General features: G+C 39.0%; 1 protein-coding gene and 1 long non-coding RNA gene across 4 annotated transcripts in view; both read right to left on the bottom strand.

The window, feature by feature from the left end:
- Positions 1–15,381, bottom strand: part of MOB4 (MOB family member 4, phocein) — a 29,388-nt gene that overhangs the window by 5,028 nt on the left and 8,979 nt on the right. For all 3 annotated transcript variants that reach the window (XR_014828859.1, NM_001032379.1, XM_084998343.1), the window contains 3 exon segments: positions 13,470–13,570; positions 7,989–8,031; positions 7,720–7,806 (listed from right to left, as the gene is read on the bottom strand). Coding sequence is in view for 2 of the 3 variants with exons in the window: in NM_001032379.1 (NP_001027551.1) it covers positions 7,720–7,806; positions 7,989–8,031; positions 13,470–13,570 (231 nt within the window). In the remaining variant the exon portion in view is untranslated.
- Positions 185–3,731, bottom strand: LOC146396069 (uncharacterized). Its single transcript, XR_014830026.1, has 2 exons — positions 1,607–3,731; positions 185–1,417 (listed from the first exon to the last, which is right to left on the bottom strand). It is a non-coding gene; the product is annotated as an uncharacterized LOC146396069 (long non-coding RNA).

The following is a 15,381-nucleotide window of genomic DNA, read 5'->3' as shown; positions in this document are numbered from 1 at the left end:
TGACAAATCAGCAAATTTATTAAAACAAAAATCAAACTGCAATTCTCCTCACTCAGTTTTTATGGGGGCAGAGCAGAAGAAGCATCAAAAGAAAGGAAGACTGGGAAGGAACCAGGGAAGCAAGGAACAAAAAAATGAACTAAAGGAATAAAAATGACTCTAGCTCTACCCAGTAATTAGAATATTTTTCTTTTTTTTCTTTTTGGTCATGCCTGTGGCATGTGGATGTTCCTGAGCTGCTGCAGTGACAACGCCAGATCATTAACCCGCTGTGCCACAAGAAATTCTTAGAATGTTTTTCCAGTGTTGAGAATGAAACTGGTATTTACAAATATAAAAACTGCTAAATGTGGCTTATTATAGTACATGGCAAGTACATAAAGATTATTTAAACCAAAAAAATGGCACTGCAGGTATAGTGGTGAGCATAGCTGTCTTCTAAACCAAAAAACTGTATTTTCCTAACTGTATGTCCATAGGAATTTATGGCTAGTAGACTCAATACCTAAAACAGTACCAGGAGCAGTTTTACTGAAAGAAGTATATATTTGATTACAAGTGATTTGGTCAAAAACAAATATCCCAGCTCACTGTGTTTCTCATTCATATTGGTTATTTGAGTGTACCATGGGACATTTTTACAATCTTTTTTTAGGGGGGTTGCTTTTTAGGGCCCTACCCACTGCACAGGGAAGTTGCCAGGCTAGGGGTTGAGTCGGAGCTATAGCTGCCAGCCTACATGACAGTCACAGCAACACCAGATCCGAGCCATGTCTGCAGCTTACAGTGTAGCTCGTGGCAACGCCAGATCCTTAACCTACTTGAGAGAGGCCAGGGAATCGAACCTGTGTCCTCATAGATACCAGCTGAGTTCGTTACCACTGAGCCATGACAGGAACTTCCATTTTTACAAACTTTATATCAGCACTGTCCAATGGAAACACAATGCAAGCTATGTCTTTAATTTAAAAATTTCTAGTTTGCATATTAAAAAAGTAAAAAGAAACAGATGAAATTAAATGTTTTTGGCCATGGCTGAGGCATGTGGAAGTGCCCAGACCACAGTAGCCACCCACTCCACTGCAGTGACAACACCAAATCCTTAATGCATTGCACCACGAAAACTCTAGATGAAATAAATTTCAATGATGTGTATTATTTAATTCTATATGGCCAAAATTATAATTTCAACATGTAATTGATATCAAAATTGCTAATGAGCTTTTGTAGAGTTGTGTTTTTTTGGTTTTTTTTTTTTTCCTTTTTAGGGCCACACCCATGGCACATGGAGGTTCCCAGGCTAGGAGTCTAATCCGAGCTATGGCCGCCGGCCTATGCCACAGCCACAGCAACACGGGATCCGAGCTGTGTCTGTGACCTACACCACAGCTCACAGCAATACTAGATCCTTAACCCACTGAGCAAAGCCAGGGATCGAACTCAAAACCTCATGGTTCAGAGTTGGATTCATTTCTACTGTGCCACAACAGGAACTTCTGGAGTATTTTTATATTAAGATATAATTCACATACCATAAAGTTTCTCTTTTAAAATGGTTTGATCCCTGGCCTCACTCAGTAGGTTAAGGATCCGGCATTGCCTCAACTGCAGCACAGGTCGCAGATACAGCTCAGATCTGATGTTGCTGTGGCTGTGGTGTGGTTCCAATTCAAGCCCTAGCCTGGGAACTTCCATATGCCACAGGTATGACCATAAAAAGACAATAAATAAACATAAATAAAATGCAAAATTCAGTATTCATAAAATCATACAACCATTATCAACTACATTCCAGAACATTTTTCATCACCCCCAAAAGAAACAAAAAGTACTAATTAGCAGTCACCTCACTCTCTCTTCCCCCTAACCCTAAGCAACAACAATCTATTTTCTATCTTCTTTGAATTTGCCTATTCTAGATATTTCATAAAAGTGGAATAGTATGTAGGCTCCTGTGTCACTTCACACGTTTTCAAGGCTCATCAAAAGTACAACAGGAATCAGTATTTCATTAATTTCTTTTTTCTTAAATCAAAATCTTTTTAGATTTTTGTTGTGTGTTTTTTTTGTTTGTTTTATTGGGGGTTTTTTTTGTCTTTTTAGGGCTGCACCCATGGCATGTGGAAGTTCCCAGGCAAGGGACTGAATCCGAGCTGCAGCTGCCGGGCTATACCACAGTCATAGCAACGCAGGATCTGAGTCACCTCTGTGACCTACACCACAGCTCACAGCAACGCCAGAGCCTTAACCCACTGACCAAGGCCAGGGATCGAACCCACAACCTCATGGTTCCTAGTCGGATTCGTTAACCACTGAGCCACAATGGGAACTCCTAGGCTGTCTTTTAGTTGCTTTGTGATAGTTCTTCATGTTTTCTGGATCCTAGACTCTTATCAGAGATATGTTTTACCAAAATATTTCCTCTCATTACAATACTGTCTTTTCCCTTTCCCTTTAAAGTGCAAACATTTTCAATTTTGGTGAAATCTGGCTTATCTACATTTTCTTCCTGTTTGTGCTTTCGAGTGTTATATCTCAGAAATCACTACCGAGGTCATGAAAATTTACTTTTGTTTGTTTGTTTTGTTTTTTAGGGCTGCACCCGCAGCATATGGAGGTTCCCAGGCTAGGGTCAGAATCAGAGCTACAGCTGCTGGCCTACACCACAGACACAGCAACACAGGATACGAGCCACATCTGCCACCTGCACCACAGCTCACGGCAACGCTGGATCCTTAACCCACTGATAGAGACCAGGGATTGAACTTGCAACCTCATGGTTACTAGTCAGATTCATTTCTGCTGTGCCAAAACGGGAATTCCTTACAACTATGTTTTTTCCCAAGTTTTACAATTTTAGCGCTTACATTTAAGTCTTTGATCCATTTTGAGATTTTTTTTTTTTAATATGGTGTGAGACAGGGGTCTAAATTTACTCTTTTGTATGTAGATATGCAGTTATTTTTTAATGAGATGCTTTGTCGTTTTGTACTCAGTTTTTGAAATTGGTGTATTTTACACTTAAAAAACACAACTCAAGAGTTTCCGTTGTGGCTCAGTGGGTTTCAAACCCAACCAGTATCCATGAGGATGCGGGTTCAATCCCTGGCATCATTCAGTGGGTTAAAGATCCCAAGTTGTGTGGCATAGGCCGGCAGCTGTAGCTCCAATTTGACTCCTAGCCTGAAACTTCCATATGCCACTGGTGCAGCCAGAAAAAAGAAAGAAACAAACAAAAAACCTATCTCAATTTGGACTACCCACATTAAGTACTCCATGGCCATGTAGTTTCATGGCTACTGTATCAGACAGCATAATTTCAGATATTTAATTGGTTTCTGAAATTTTTCTTTTTTTTTTTTTCTGAATTAGAGGAAGAATTTTCCCTTGTCTTAAGCTACTTTCCTCCACCTCCCCCTAGTTAATTTCCAGTTAATTGATTCTACTCTGCATCATGTGCAACAGTAAAAAGTTGGCAAAATATGTTACAAAATAGTAAGTAATGTGTTCAAACTTTTATAAATTATATTTACCAAATATATGTTCATAATGCTACTGCAAGTAATCACAATCTGCATGTGACTGAAAGGGCTAGCAGACAGTAACAAGTTATAACCTTCCTTCTTTGCTTATAATCACTATTTATATAATTAACTCTATTTGCTGCGATGCGAGAATTAAAGAATTCTCGAGAATCATGAGTCAAACATCACCAGTGCTCAGTACTCTGCCTCTTCCATTTCAGAATCTGCCAATGCTTTTACTTCATAAGAGCAACTTTCTTTTTTTTGTTTGTTTTTTTTTCTTTTCAGGGCCACACCCACAACACATAGAGGTTCCCAGGCTAGGGATCAAATTGGAGCTGTAGCTACTAACCTATGCCATAGCCACAGCCACAGCAACACCAGATCCGAGCCGAGTCTGCAACCTACACCACAGCTCACTGCAACACCAGTTCCTTAACCAACTGAGTGAGGCCAGGGATCAAACCCGAGTCCTCATGGATATTAGTCAGGTTAGTTAACCACTGAGCCATGACAGGAACACCAGGGGCAACTTTCTTAGCTACTAACCTGTCAGGTGGAATTATTCCCATTCCTAACTATGCACAATTACTCCAAAAGAATTCAAAAAGTATCCTTTCAAAATTTTCTTTTAGGAGTTCCCGTCATGGTGCAGCAGAAATGAATCCAACTAGGAACCATGAGGTTGCAGGTTCAATCCCTGGCCTCACACAGTGGGTTGAGGATCAGGCATTGCCGTGAGCTGTGGTGTAGTTTGCAGACATGGTTCGGATCTGATGTTGCTATGGCTGTGTAGGCCGGCAGTTGTAGCTCCAATTGGACCTTTAGCCTGGGAACCTCCATATGCTGTGGGTGTCGCCCTAAAAAGCAAAAAAAAAAAAAAAAAAAAAAAAATTCTTCTGTTTGTATTTTTATAGTAGTCCCATTCTATACAACTATCACTCCTTGACACACGGACAATTGAATGGAGCTAGTCTTCAGCAAGTAATGTTATGATTTTAAGACTTATTCACAGGGTCTAATGCTGATGATTATTCCATCTTACATTTAACATTAACCAAGAAAAAAGTGGATACAGGGATGACAGTATATATAAATTTCACAATACATCACAAACTGGATGGCTTTTCCACTCTAAAGTGAGAATAATGCATCTTTAACTATTTGCCAAAATGAAACTCATTTTTTGTTTGTTTGTTTGCTTTTTAGAGCTGCACTCACTGCATATGGGAGTTCACAGGCTAGGGGCTGAATTGGAGCTGCAGCTGCTGGCCTACACCACAGCCACACCAGATCCAAGCCAAGTTTGCAACCTACACCACAGCTCATGGCAATGCCAGATCCTTAACCCATTAAGTGAGGCCAAGATCGAACCGGCATCCTCGTGGATACTAGTCGGGTTCATTCCTGCTGAGCCACAACGAGAACTCTGAAACTCGCTTTTTTGATTCAGTTTCACATCATTTACTACACTATGTGGCCAACTTAGTAAATTATTAATGAAACTGCTATGATTTTCCCAGCTGTAGAATGATACACAACCTTAATACTGCTTCAATTTATTAACTCAAAAAAGTAACATCATGAATGATATCAATCTTTTTTTTTTTTTAATGGCCACACCTGCAGCATATGGAAGGTCCTGGGGCCAGGGGTCAAATCTGAGCCATAGCTGCCAGCCTACACCTCAGCCACAGCCACACCAAATCTAAGCTGCATCTGTGACCTATGCCACAGCTTGCAGCAACACTGGATCTTAGCCCACTGAGGAAGGTCAGGGATCAAACCCACATTCTCACAGAGACAACATCAGGTCCTTAACCTGCTGAGCCACAACAGGAACTCCCAAACTTAACTACTTTCTTACATCATAAACTCAAAATGGATTTAAGACTTAAATGTAAGATGGGAAACCATAAAAATCCAAGAAGAAAACATAGGCAGTATGCTCTTTAACAAGTGGATTAAAAACATGGGCAGAGGACCTGAACATTTTCCCAAAGAAGACATTAAAGATGGCCAACAGACATATGAAAAGGTGCTCAACATCACTAATCATTAAGGAAATGCAAATCAAACCACAATGAGATACCATGTCACACTTGTCAGAATGACCACTATCAAAAAGACAACAAACAAAAATACTAATGAGAAAGGGAACCCTCATGAACTGTTGGAGGGAATGTAAATTGGTACAACTGCTCTAGAAAATAGCATAGAGGTTCCTCAAAAAAATTAAAAATAGAACTGCCATACAACCCAGCAATTCCCCTCCTGGGTATTTTGCTAAAGAAAACAAAAAACAATAATTTGAACAGATTATATGTACGCCTATGTTCACTGCAGCATTATTTACAGTAGCTTAGGTATGGATGCAAGGTACCCATCCACTGACAGATGAACAAATAAAGAAGATGTATTATATATACAAAATGAAATATTATTCAGGCATAAAAAAGAATGAAATCCTGGAGTTCCCATCGTGGTGCAGTGGTTAATGAACCCGACTAGGAACCATGAGGTTGTGGGTTTGATCCCTGCCCTTGTTCAATTGGTTAACGATCCGGCGTTGCCATGAGCTGTGGTGTAGGTCACAGACGCAGCCTGGCCCGTGTTGCTGTGGCTTTGGCGTAGGCTGGCGGCTACAGCTCCGATTAGACCCCTAGCCTGGGAACCTCCATGTGCTGCAGGAGTGGCCCAAGAAATGGCAAAAAGACAAAAAAAAAAAAAAAAAAAGAATGAAATCCTGTCATTTTTAACAACACAGATGGACCTAGAGAGTCCTATGCTAAGTGAAATAAGTCAGAGAAAGACAAATCCACATGATTTCACTCATATGTAGAATCTGAAAAACCAAACAAATGAATAAAATAAAAGCAGAATCAAAGATACAAAGAACAAAACTGGCTGCCAGAGGGAGGTGAGAATGAGTGAAATAAGTAAAGAAGAACTTAAGAGGTATAGGAGTTCCCCTATATATTTTAGTTTCCCTAAAACACTACCTGAAGTGGCACAGTGGGTTAATAAGGATCTGGTGTTGTTACTAGAGCACTTTGAGTCACTGCTGCGGCACAGGTTCAACCCCTGGCCTGGGAACTTCCACGTACCAAAGGTGTGGCCAAAAAATAAAAAAAATGAATGAGTTGCAGGGATGAAATGTATGGTATGAGGAATGTCATTAATAATTTTGTCAAGGAATTCCTGTCGTGGTGCATCGGAAAAACGAATCCAACTAGGAACCATGAGGTTGTGGGTTCGAGTCCTGGCCTCGCTCAGTGTGTTGAGGATCCGGCATTGCTGTGAGTTGTGGTGTAGGTTGAAGACGCAGGTCGGATCTGGCCTTGCTGTGGCTCTGGCATAGGCTGGCAGCAACAGCTCCTACTGGACCCCTAGCCTGGGAACCTCCATATGCTGCGGGTGCGGCCCTGAAAAAGACAAAAATACAAAAAAAAAAAAAAAAAAAAAAATTGTCATAACTTTATTTGGTGACAGATGACAACTAATCATGGTGCTCTTTTGTAATGTATAGAAATACCAAATCACTATGTTGTACACCTGAAACTAACACAGTGTAGGTCAATGACACTTCAATTAAAATTTTCTTAAAAGATACTAATCAGGAGTTCCCGTCGTGGCGCAGTGGTTAACGAATCCGACTAGGAACCATGAGGTTGCGGGTTCGGTCCCTGCCCTTGCTCAGTGGGTTAACGATCCGGCGTTGCCGTGAGCTGTGGTGTAGGTTGCAGACGTGGCTCGGATCCCGCGTTGCTGTGGCTCTGGCGTAGGCCGGTGGCTACAACTCCGATTCAACCCCTAGCCTGGGAACCTCCATATGCCGCGGGAGCGGCCCAAGAAATAGCAACAATAACAACAACAACAACCAAAAAAAAAAAAAAAAAAAAAGATATTAATCAGGAGTTCCCTGGCAGCTCAGCAGGTTAAGAATCTGGTTGTGGCATGGGTTCCATCCTGGCCCAGGAACTTCTGCATGGTACAAGTATAGACAAAAAACTTTAAAAAATAATAATGAATATGCATATAAATCAAAAGAAATCATAAAATAGCATTGTAGCAATAACCTTGCAGCAAAGAATTCTAAACCAAATGGCAAAGTAAAATAAAACTCTAAAAATTTATTGCTGTCTTGAAGAGATCTAGGTTATTATATTTGTCATTCTATTTCATAAATTCTCACCTCTTTTGGAGTTTTGTGAGCTGCACAAAGAAAAATCCATTGTTCAGTTGCTGTCATCTGAGTACATGTATCTGGATGGCATTCACTCTGTTAAAAATTGTTGTATTTATTAATATATAAAATAATAATGAAAAAGTTTATCATTTGGGTTGCTACATTTCATGTAAAATCCTAGAAAATCTTGGGTAAGTCTTTGAAAGCATATTAATTTACAAAAATAGAAAAAATCAGAACTTTCAATTAAACCTTTAACTTAAATAAAATATTACCTGAAGTTTGACAGCAAGTCCATTTAGCTCAAGACAGAATTGCCTAAAAATATAAATATATAAATGAAAAGTCTTATCTAGTCTCCACATTATTTTCAGAATATCAATTGTAAAAACAGAATCCCATCAGTATCATCCTTCCTCCCTCATCACCATGATCAGCACCACCTGAATTGACACATTTCTTTCTTCCTTTTTTTTTTTTTTTTTTTTTGTCTTTTGTCTTTTTAGGGCCACACCCATGGCATATGGAGGTCTCCAGGATAGGGGTCTAATCGGAGCTGTAGCTGCCAGCCTACGCCACAGCCATAGCAAACCGAAGATCTGAACCGAGTCTGCAATCTACACCACGGCTCATAGCAATGCCGGATCCTTAACCCACCAAGCCAGGTCAGGGATTGAACCTCAACCTCATAGTTCCTAGTCGGATTTGTTTCCGCTGTGCCAGGATAGGAACTCCAACACATTTCTTACAAAAATATATATATTAATAAATGAAATCCAAAATTAACAAGCCTAATAATGTTCAGAGTTTAGTGAGTTGATTAACTGCTACACACAGGAAATTGGTAAAAATTTTTCTGAGAAATAACTTGGAAATATTTACCAAGATCCTTACAAAGTATATATATATATATTTATGACCACATCCTTGGCATATGGAAGTTCCTGAGCCAGGGACTGAATCTGAGCCACAGCTGCAATCCACACCATTGGTGTGGCAATGCCAGATCCCACAATCCATTTCACAAGGCCAGGAATCAAACCCTTGCCTCCATAGCGATAGGAACCTCTGCAATCGAATTCCCAACCCACTGCACCACAGAAGGAACTCTAAGTGTCTACTTACTTTTTGACTAAGTCATTCTGCTAAGAATCTATTCTAATGAAATAATCAGAACTGCATGCAAGTATATGTATAAAGATGTTCACGGAAATTATATATATAAAATTTTTTTTTGAAACAGTTTAAATGATTAGCAACTGAAGAGTAGTAAAATGTTAGCATTACATAAACATACAAAAGATACATGTTTATATTTAAAGAAAGATTCCAGTTTTGTAAAAATGTATGTGTGTATTCCCATATACAAACAGACACACAGAAGACTAAATGTTTTATACTCCTATATATTTTACAAGTTTTATTCTAATTACAAATAACAGGCCCCATCTAAAAACTCCAAACATGACCAAATACAAAATGTAAAAGAAGAAGAAAAGTCCTCCATAATTCCACCACCTCTTCCCAAAAGATAATTATTGTCTACACGTAAATTTTATTTTTCTCTGCATAGACTAAATACATACTGGAATGATACCATACATAATTTTTGCTTTGTTTTTTTTTTCCCTGCACCCAAGACATGCAGAGTTCCTGGGCCAGGGATCAAATCTACGGTTGTAGTTGCAACCTGTACCACAGCTGTGACACCGGATCCTAAGCCCACTGTGCCACAAAGTAACTTCCCATATACAATTTTGTAGCTTGCTTTTTTGGTCACTTAATAGGTGTTGGGCATTTTTTCGTGATAATATTTTCCCTCTAAAACTGTCAAATTAAGAATTATAAAGCTTGGAGTTCCCGTCGTGGCGCAGTGGTTAACGAATCCGACTAGGAACCATGAGGTTGCAGGTTCGATCCCTGCCCTTGCTCAGTGGGTTAAGGATCCGGCATTGCCGTGAGCTGTGGTGTAGGTTGCAGACGCGGCTCGGATCCCGAGTTGCTGTGGCTCTGGCGTAGGCCGGTGACTACAGCTCCGATTCAACCCCTAGCCTGGGAACCTCCATATGCCGCGGGAGCGGCCCAAGAAATAGCAACAACAACAACAAAAAAGACAAAAGACAAAAAAAAAAAAAAAAAAAAAGAATTATAAAGCTTAGAACAATGCTTGGAATACAGTTAAGTGCTCAAAAAGCACTTTTTAAAAAATGAAAAATGAAGCAAATTACATATTTAGATGATTTTTAGATGGACTTGTTATTTGAAATGAAAAGATAATCCTTTATGTGATTAAAATTAACCACTTAATGTTGTCAAAATACTGAATGTTTTCCCTCTAAAAATCCTATCAAATTATTTAAACACTATTATGTTTCCCCATCAAATAAATGAAAACACTTTGGTTCCATAAATATGGAGAGCTAAAACCAACATAACTAGAAGATTAAAGAGTTTTAAAAAACTGCATATATAAAAGAAAAAAATACATGTGAGAAGAAAAAACTTTTTTACTTATTTATTTAAAGTACATTAAAATAGGAGTTCCCAATGTGGCACAGTTGGTTAAGGATCTGGCTTTGCCACAGCTGTGACATAGGTCACAGCTGCAGCTTGGATTTGATCCCTGGCCCAGGAACTTCCATATGCCACAAGTGCAGCCAAAAAAGAAAATATAAAGTATATTAATATAGAAGAAAGTAAATTAAAAAACAAAGATTGAAATTTCAGTATTACTGTATTTCCTTTCCAGATGGCTAATAACAATGCTATTCTTAGATCATACAAAAAGCACTATTTTGGAGTTCCCGTCGTGGCTCAGTGGTTAACGAGTCTGACTAGGAACCATGAGGTTGCGGGTTTGATCCCTGGCCTTGCTCAGTGGGTTGGGGATCCGGCGTTGCCATGAGCTGTGGTATAGGTTGCAGATGCGGCTCGGGTCCCGAGTTGCTGTGGCTGTGGCTCTGGCGTAGGCTGGTGGCTACAGCTCTGATTAGACCCTTAGCCTGGGAACTTCCACATGCCGTGGGAGCAGCCCTAGAAAAGGCAAAAAAAAAAAAAAAAAGCACTATTTCTGAATCACCACATCATCCTCTACTGCCCCATATCTGTAAGCTGCATGTTATGTGTTTTTGAGTTATTTCCCACTAAATGGTATTTAAGATAGGTAGTGATAATGAAGTTTCTCATCTATTCCAACCTACTTATGGCCAAGAGGAAAACTAAGCTAACTGATTTGGCAGTGTTACGGGTACAATCTGAGGCAAACAGTACAAACGAAATAGTTCAAGTTAATTCAACACAGGGCTAACATATACAGTTGTGCAGCTGAAGAGACAAGCCAGAGCTGAAATCTAGTCACTAAGCCATGCATTCCAGCATGAGATTGCATCCACTCAGAGAAAGAGTCATTTCCTAATTACAAATATTCAGTAAGGAGTAGTAATCGATTTGACCGAAATCACGACCCATTCTCATTAACACCATAATATAATTAACTACATTAACCAATAACAAGTATTAAGCCTCAAATCAGTAACATTAAGCATATGCCAAAAAAGAACTACTCTTAAAACTCTTCTTAGTTAACTGCAAAGATGTATACACTATAATAGGAACAAAAGAATATATATGAATACATAATACATAAATTACACAAAACAAAAATAACCCACAAAAATAACAATAGCACAAGGACAGATGGAATATGCATGAGAAAGATTTTATAAGTTTTGTACGATGCATATTTCATAGTCTGAGTTCAATAGAGAAAAAAAGTTTCTCTTAGTTCTTAAATAAAAACCTTGTAAATTAAGATAAACTCTCACTTTTTAGGAATTATGCTAATAGTGAAAAAAACACCCTTGCTTATGTTCATCACTAATCCCATAGAAAAGGAAGTAGTTATTTTGGTTTGGCCGTGCCCACGGCTTATAAAAGACCCCAGGCCAGGGATCGAACCTGCATCACAGCAGTGACCCAAGCACAGCAGTGAAAACACCAGATCCTTAACACACTGAGCGACCAGGGAACTCCTAGGAAACAGTTATTTTTCAAAGCTGATTAAAATAAGGCAATGCTGTCTATCCAATGGCATAATATCTACATACTCATACTTTTATCATACATTGAGATGTATTAAAAAACACATCAAGTAGGCAAGTGATTTGTCCAAGAAATTGGCAAATTACAAAAAAGTCTTAGCATCCTGAAATTATTATGACATTGTACCCTAACAATATCTAGATAACAAGGCCATAGCAGCAAAAAAAAAAAAAAAAAAAAAAAAAAAAAAAACACCCAACAGAAAAAGTGCCTTGTCTACAAACTGTAACAAACTCTGAAGAACATCGATCTCATATTGCATTCTCTATCTTTTTTTTTTTTTTTCTTTTTTTTGTGGCACATGGAAGTTCCCAGGCCAGGGACTGAACCCGCATCATGGCAGAGACCCAAGCCACTGTAGGGACGACGCCAGATCCGTAATTGGCTGTGCCACAAGAGAACTCCTGCAATCTCTATTTTTAATTTACCAACTCATCCCAGTTCCCATTTATACTTGAAAGTTTATAACTTCAAGAAATAATCTAGTAATTTCAGAATATAGACGCTTCTAAAATTAACTCATCATTCACTAGTCATCAATTTTCTCATTCAAAAGATATCATGAAAAGCTCAAAAACTCCCTCCTTCACAAGTACAATTAATCTCACTTACCAAAGGGAAGACTGGAAGTTCATAGTAATTAATAGGTAACTCATAAGATACTAAGTCTAGACTAGGACCTCCATAGAGAAATAAAGCTCTTCCTAAGGAGGTACATGGAAATAATGCATTTGTGATTAAAGGATTTGATTAAGGAAAATAGTGCTAAAAAAAAATAAGGGAGTTTCCGTCGTGGCTCAGCGGAAACAAATCTGACTAGCATCCATGAGGACACAGGTCTGATCCCTGGCCTTGCTCAGTGGGTTAAGAATCCAGCGTTGCCATGAGCTATGGTGTATGTCACAGACACAGCTTGGATCTGGTGTTGCTGTGGCTGGGATGTAGGCCAGCAGCAATAACTCCAATTCGACCCCTAGCCTGGGAACCTCCACATGCCACGGGTACCACCCTAAAAGCAAAAATAATAATAATAAGACCAGAGTTCCCTTGTGGCATAGCAGGTTAAGGATCCGGCACTGTCACTGTAGCCGCCTGGGTTGCTGCTGTGGTGTGGGTTCGATTTCTGGCCTAGGAACTTCCATGTGCCATAGGCTAAGCCAAAAAAACAAAACAAAATAAAAAATAAGGCCCAGGGAGTTCCTGCTGTAGCTCAGCAGATTACAAACCTGACTGGTATCCATGCGGATGTGGGTTCGATCCCTGGCCTGGCTCAGGGGTTAAGGACCCAATGTTGCTGTGAGCTGTGACCCCTAGCCTGGGAACCTCCACATGCCATGGGTCATGGACAAGGCTCAGATCTCTCGCTGTTGTGGCTGTGACATAGGCCAGCAGCTGCACCTCTGATTCAACTCCTAGCCTGGGAACTTCCATATGCTGCAAATGTGGTCCTAAAAAGCCAAAAAAAAGGGCCCAAATCCATAATATAGAAAACAATCAGTAAATAACAATGTTGAAAACTTTATAACATTGAAAACAAAACCTTTAGGATTTGGCTTTTCAGTCTATAAATAAAATTTAGGATTTATAATCATCATTAATATTAAAGGTTACTTTTACTAACAGAAGTACTATCTTGATACATCATAAGAACCTACCTTAAATGTTCGTACTTCCATACACCTTCATCTTGGCCTTCAGGTGGTTCAAGAATTTTGTCAATATTGGAACAATCTGCTCTTATGTTCTGTTGGATATACTAGAAACAAAGAAGTTCTTATGGTTAATTAAAATTTTATGTTATATGGTAAATCTTATGGGAGTTATTGTTCAACGGGTACAGAGTTTCAGCTGGGGAAGATGAAAAAGTTCTGAGATGGAGATGGCAATAGCTGCACAACAATATGAATGTACTTAGTGCCACAGAACTGTACACATGGCCCAAATGATAAATTTCAGTTATGTGGTTTTTACCCCAATAAGAAAAAGCAGAATGAACACCAAACAGGAAAACCCAAAGAAATCCATACCCAGGCATATAAACTGACAAAAACTGAAGATAAAGAAACCAACAAAAAGAGACACATGACCTAGAGAATGACTCAAATGAGTATGGCTTTCTCATCAGAAACCACAGAAGACAGGAGGAAATGGCACAACATTTTTACAGTGCTGAAAGAAAAGCACTGTCAACCCAGAATTCTATATCTAGCAAAAATACCCTTTAGAAATGATGATAAACTAAAGATGTTTTCAGATGAAAGCAAATTAAGGAGAATTCCTAGCCAGCAGACCACAGCAGACAGCTCGAAAAGAACTGTTACAGGAAGTTTCTTCAGACAGAAGGAAACGTAGACTACCAGGAGCAACAGCAATTATAAATATCTGGGCAAAAATATGTATTAGACCATTCTCCTCTTGATTTTTAAAGTAGGTTTGGCAAGAAACTTTTTTTTTTTTTTTTTTAGGGCCACACCCAAATCATATGGAAGTTCCCAGGCTAGGGGCTGAATCGCAGCTGCAGCTGCCAGCCTATGCCACATCCACAGCCATACCAGATCTGAGCGTCATATGAAACCTACCTGCAGCTCACAGCAACACTGGATCCTTTAAACCACTGAGCGAGGCCAAGGATCAAACCCACATCCTCATGGATACTAGCAGGATTCTTAATCCACTAAGCCATAATGGGAACTCAAGAAACCTTTCTTGAAAGCAAGAAATATAACACTGTCTGAGGGGGTTTTCAATGTAAATGTAACATAGACAACTACAGCATAAAGGAAGAGAGTAAGAGTCTAAATGATGATAGTTTCTATATCTCAGTCAAAGCAGTAAAATATTGATTCTAATTAGACTGGAAAGTTAAGCATGTTCTTCATAATCTCAAGAGCAATCGTCAAAAAAATTATTTAAGAAGGAGTTCCCCAGTGGCCAAGTGATTAGGATCAGCACTTTGAAGCACTTCCACCACCACAGCCTGGGTTCGATCTCTAGTCTGGGAGCTGAGATCTACATCAAGCCGATGCATGCTGTGGCGAAAACACTAAAAATATGTATATTTTATATATATTATTTATATTATTTGTATTATATATATTATATATATATGAAATACAGTGAACATTGGAATAAACTAAAATAGACTACTGAAAATGCTCAAATAATCCTTAAAAAGGCAGAAAAGGGGAAACAAAAACAAAAAAGGAAAAAAATTGAAAATAAGCAGTAAAATGGTAGATCTCAATCTAAAAATATCAGTAACTACATTAACATTTAATGGCCTATATCCTTAAAATATAAGCACTGTCAGAAAGAATAAAGAAACATGACCCAAGTACACTGCCTACAAGAAATTTTTCAAATATAATGATACAGATAGGTTAAAAGTAAAAGGATGGTGAGGTTCTCTTGTGGGGCAGCGGATTGGGGATCTAGTATTGTCATAAGAGTGGCCTGGGCCACTGCTGTGGCATGGGTTCAATCCCTGGTCTGGGGAAATTCCACATGCCATGGGTACAGCCAAAAAAAAGTAAAAGGATAAGAAAGATAAACCATACACACATGAAT

The sequence above is a fragment of the Sus scrofa genome, chromosome 15 (assembly GCF_054392235.1).
Source record: "Sus scrofa isolate SSC_HxYL_T2T_F1_AM1 chromosome 15, Sscrofa_HxYL_maternal_Yorkshire_Landrace_v2.0, whole genome shotgun sequence".
Classification (NCBI taxonomy): domain Eukaryota; kingdom Metazoa; phylum Chordata; class Mammalia; order Artiodactyla; family Suidae; genus Sus; species Sus scrofa.
This window is presented reverse-complemented; position numbering and strand designations above follow the sequence as displayed.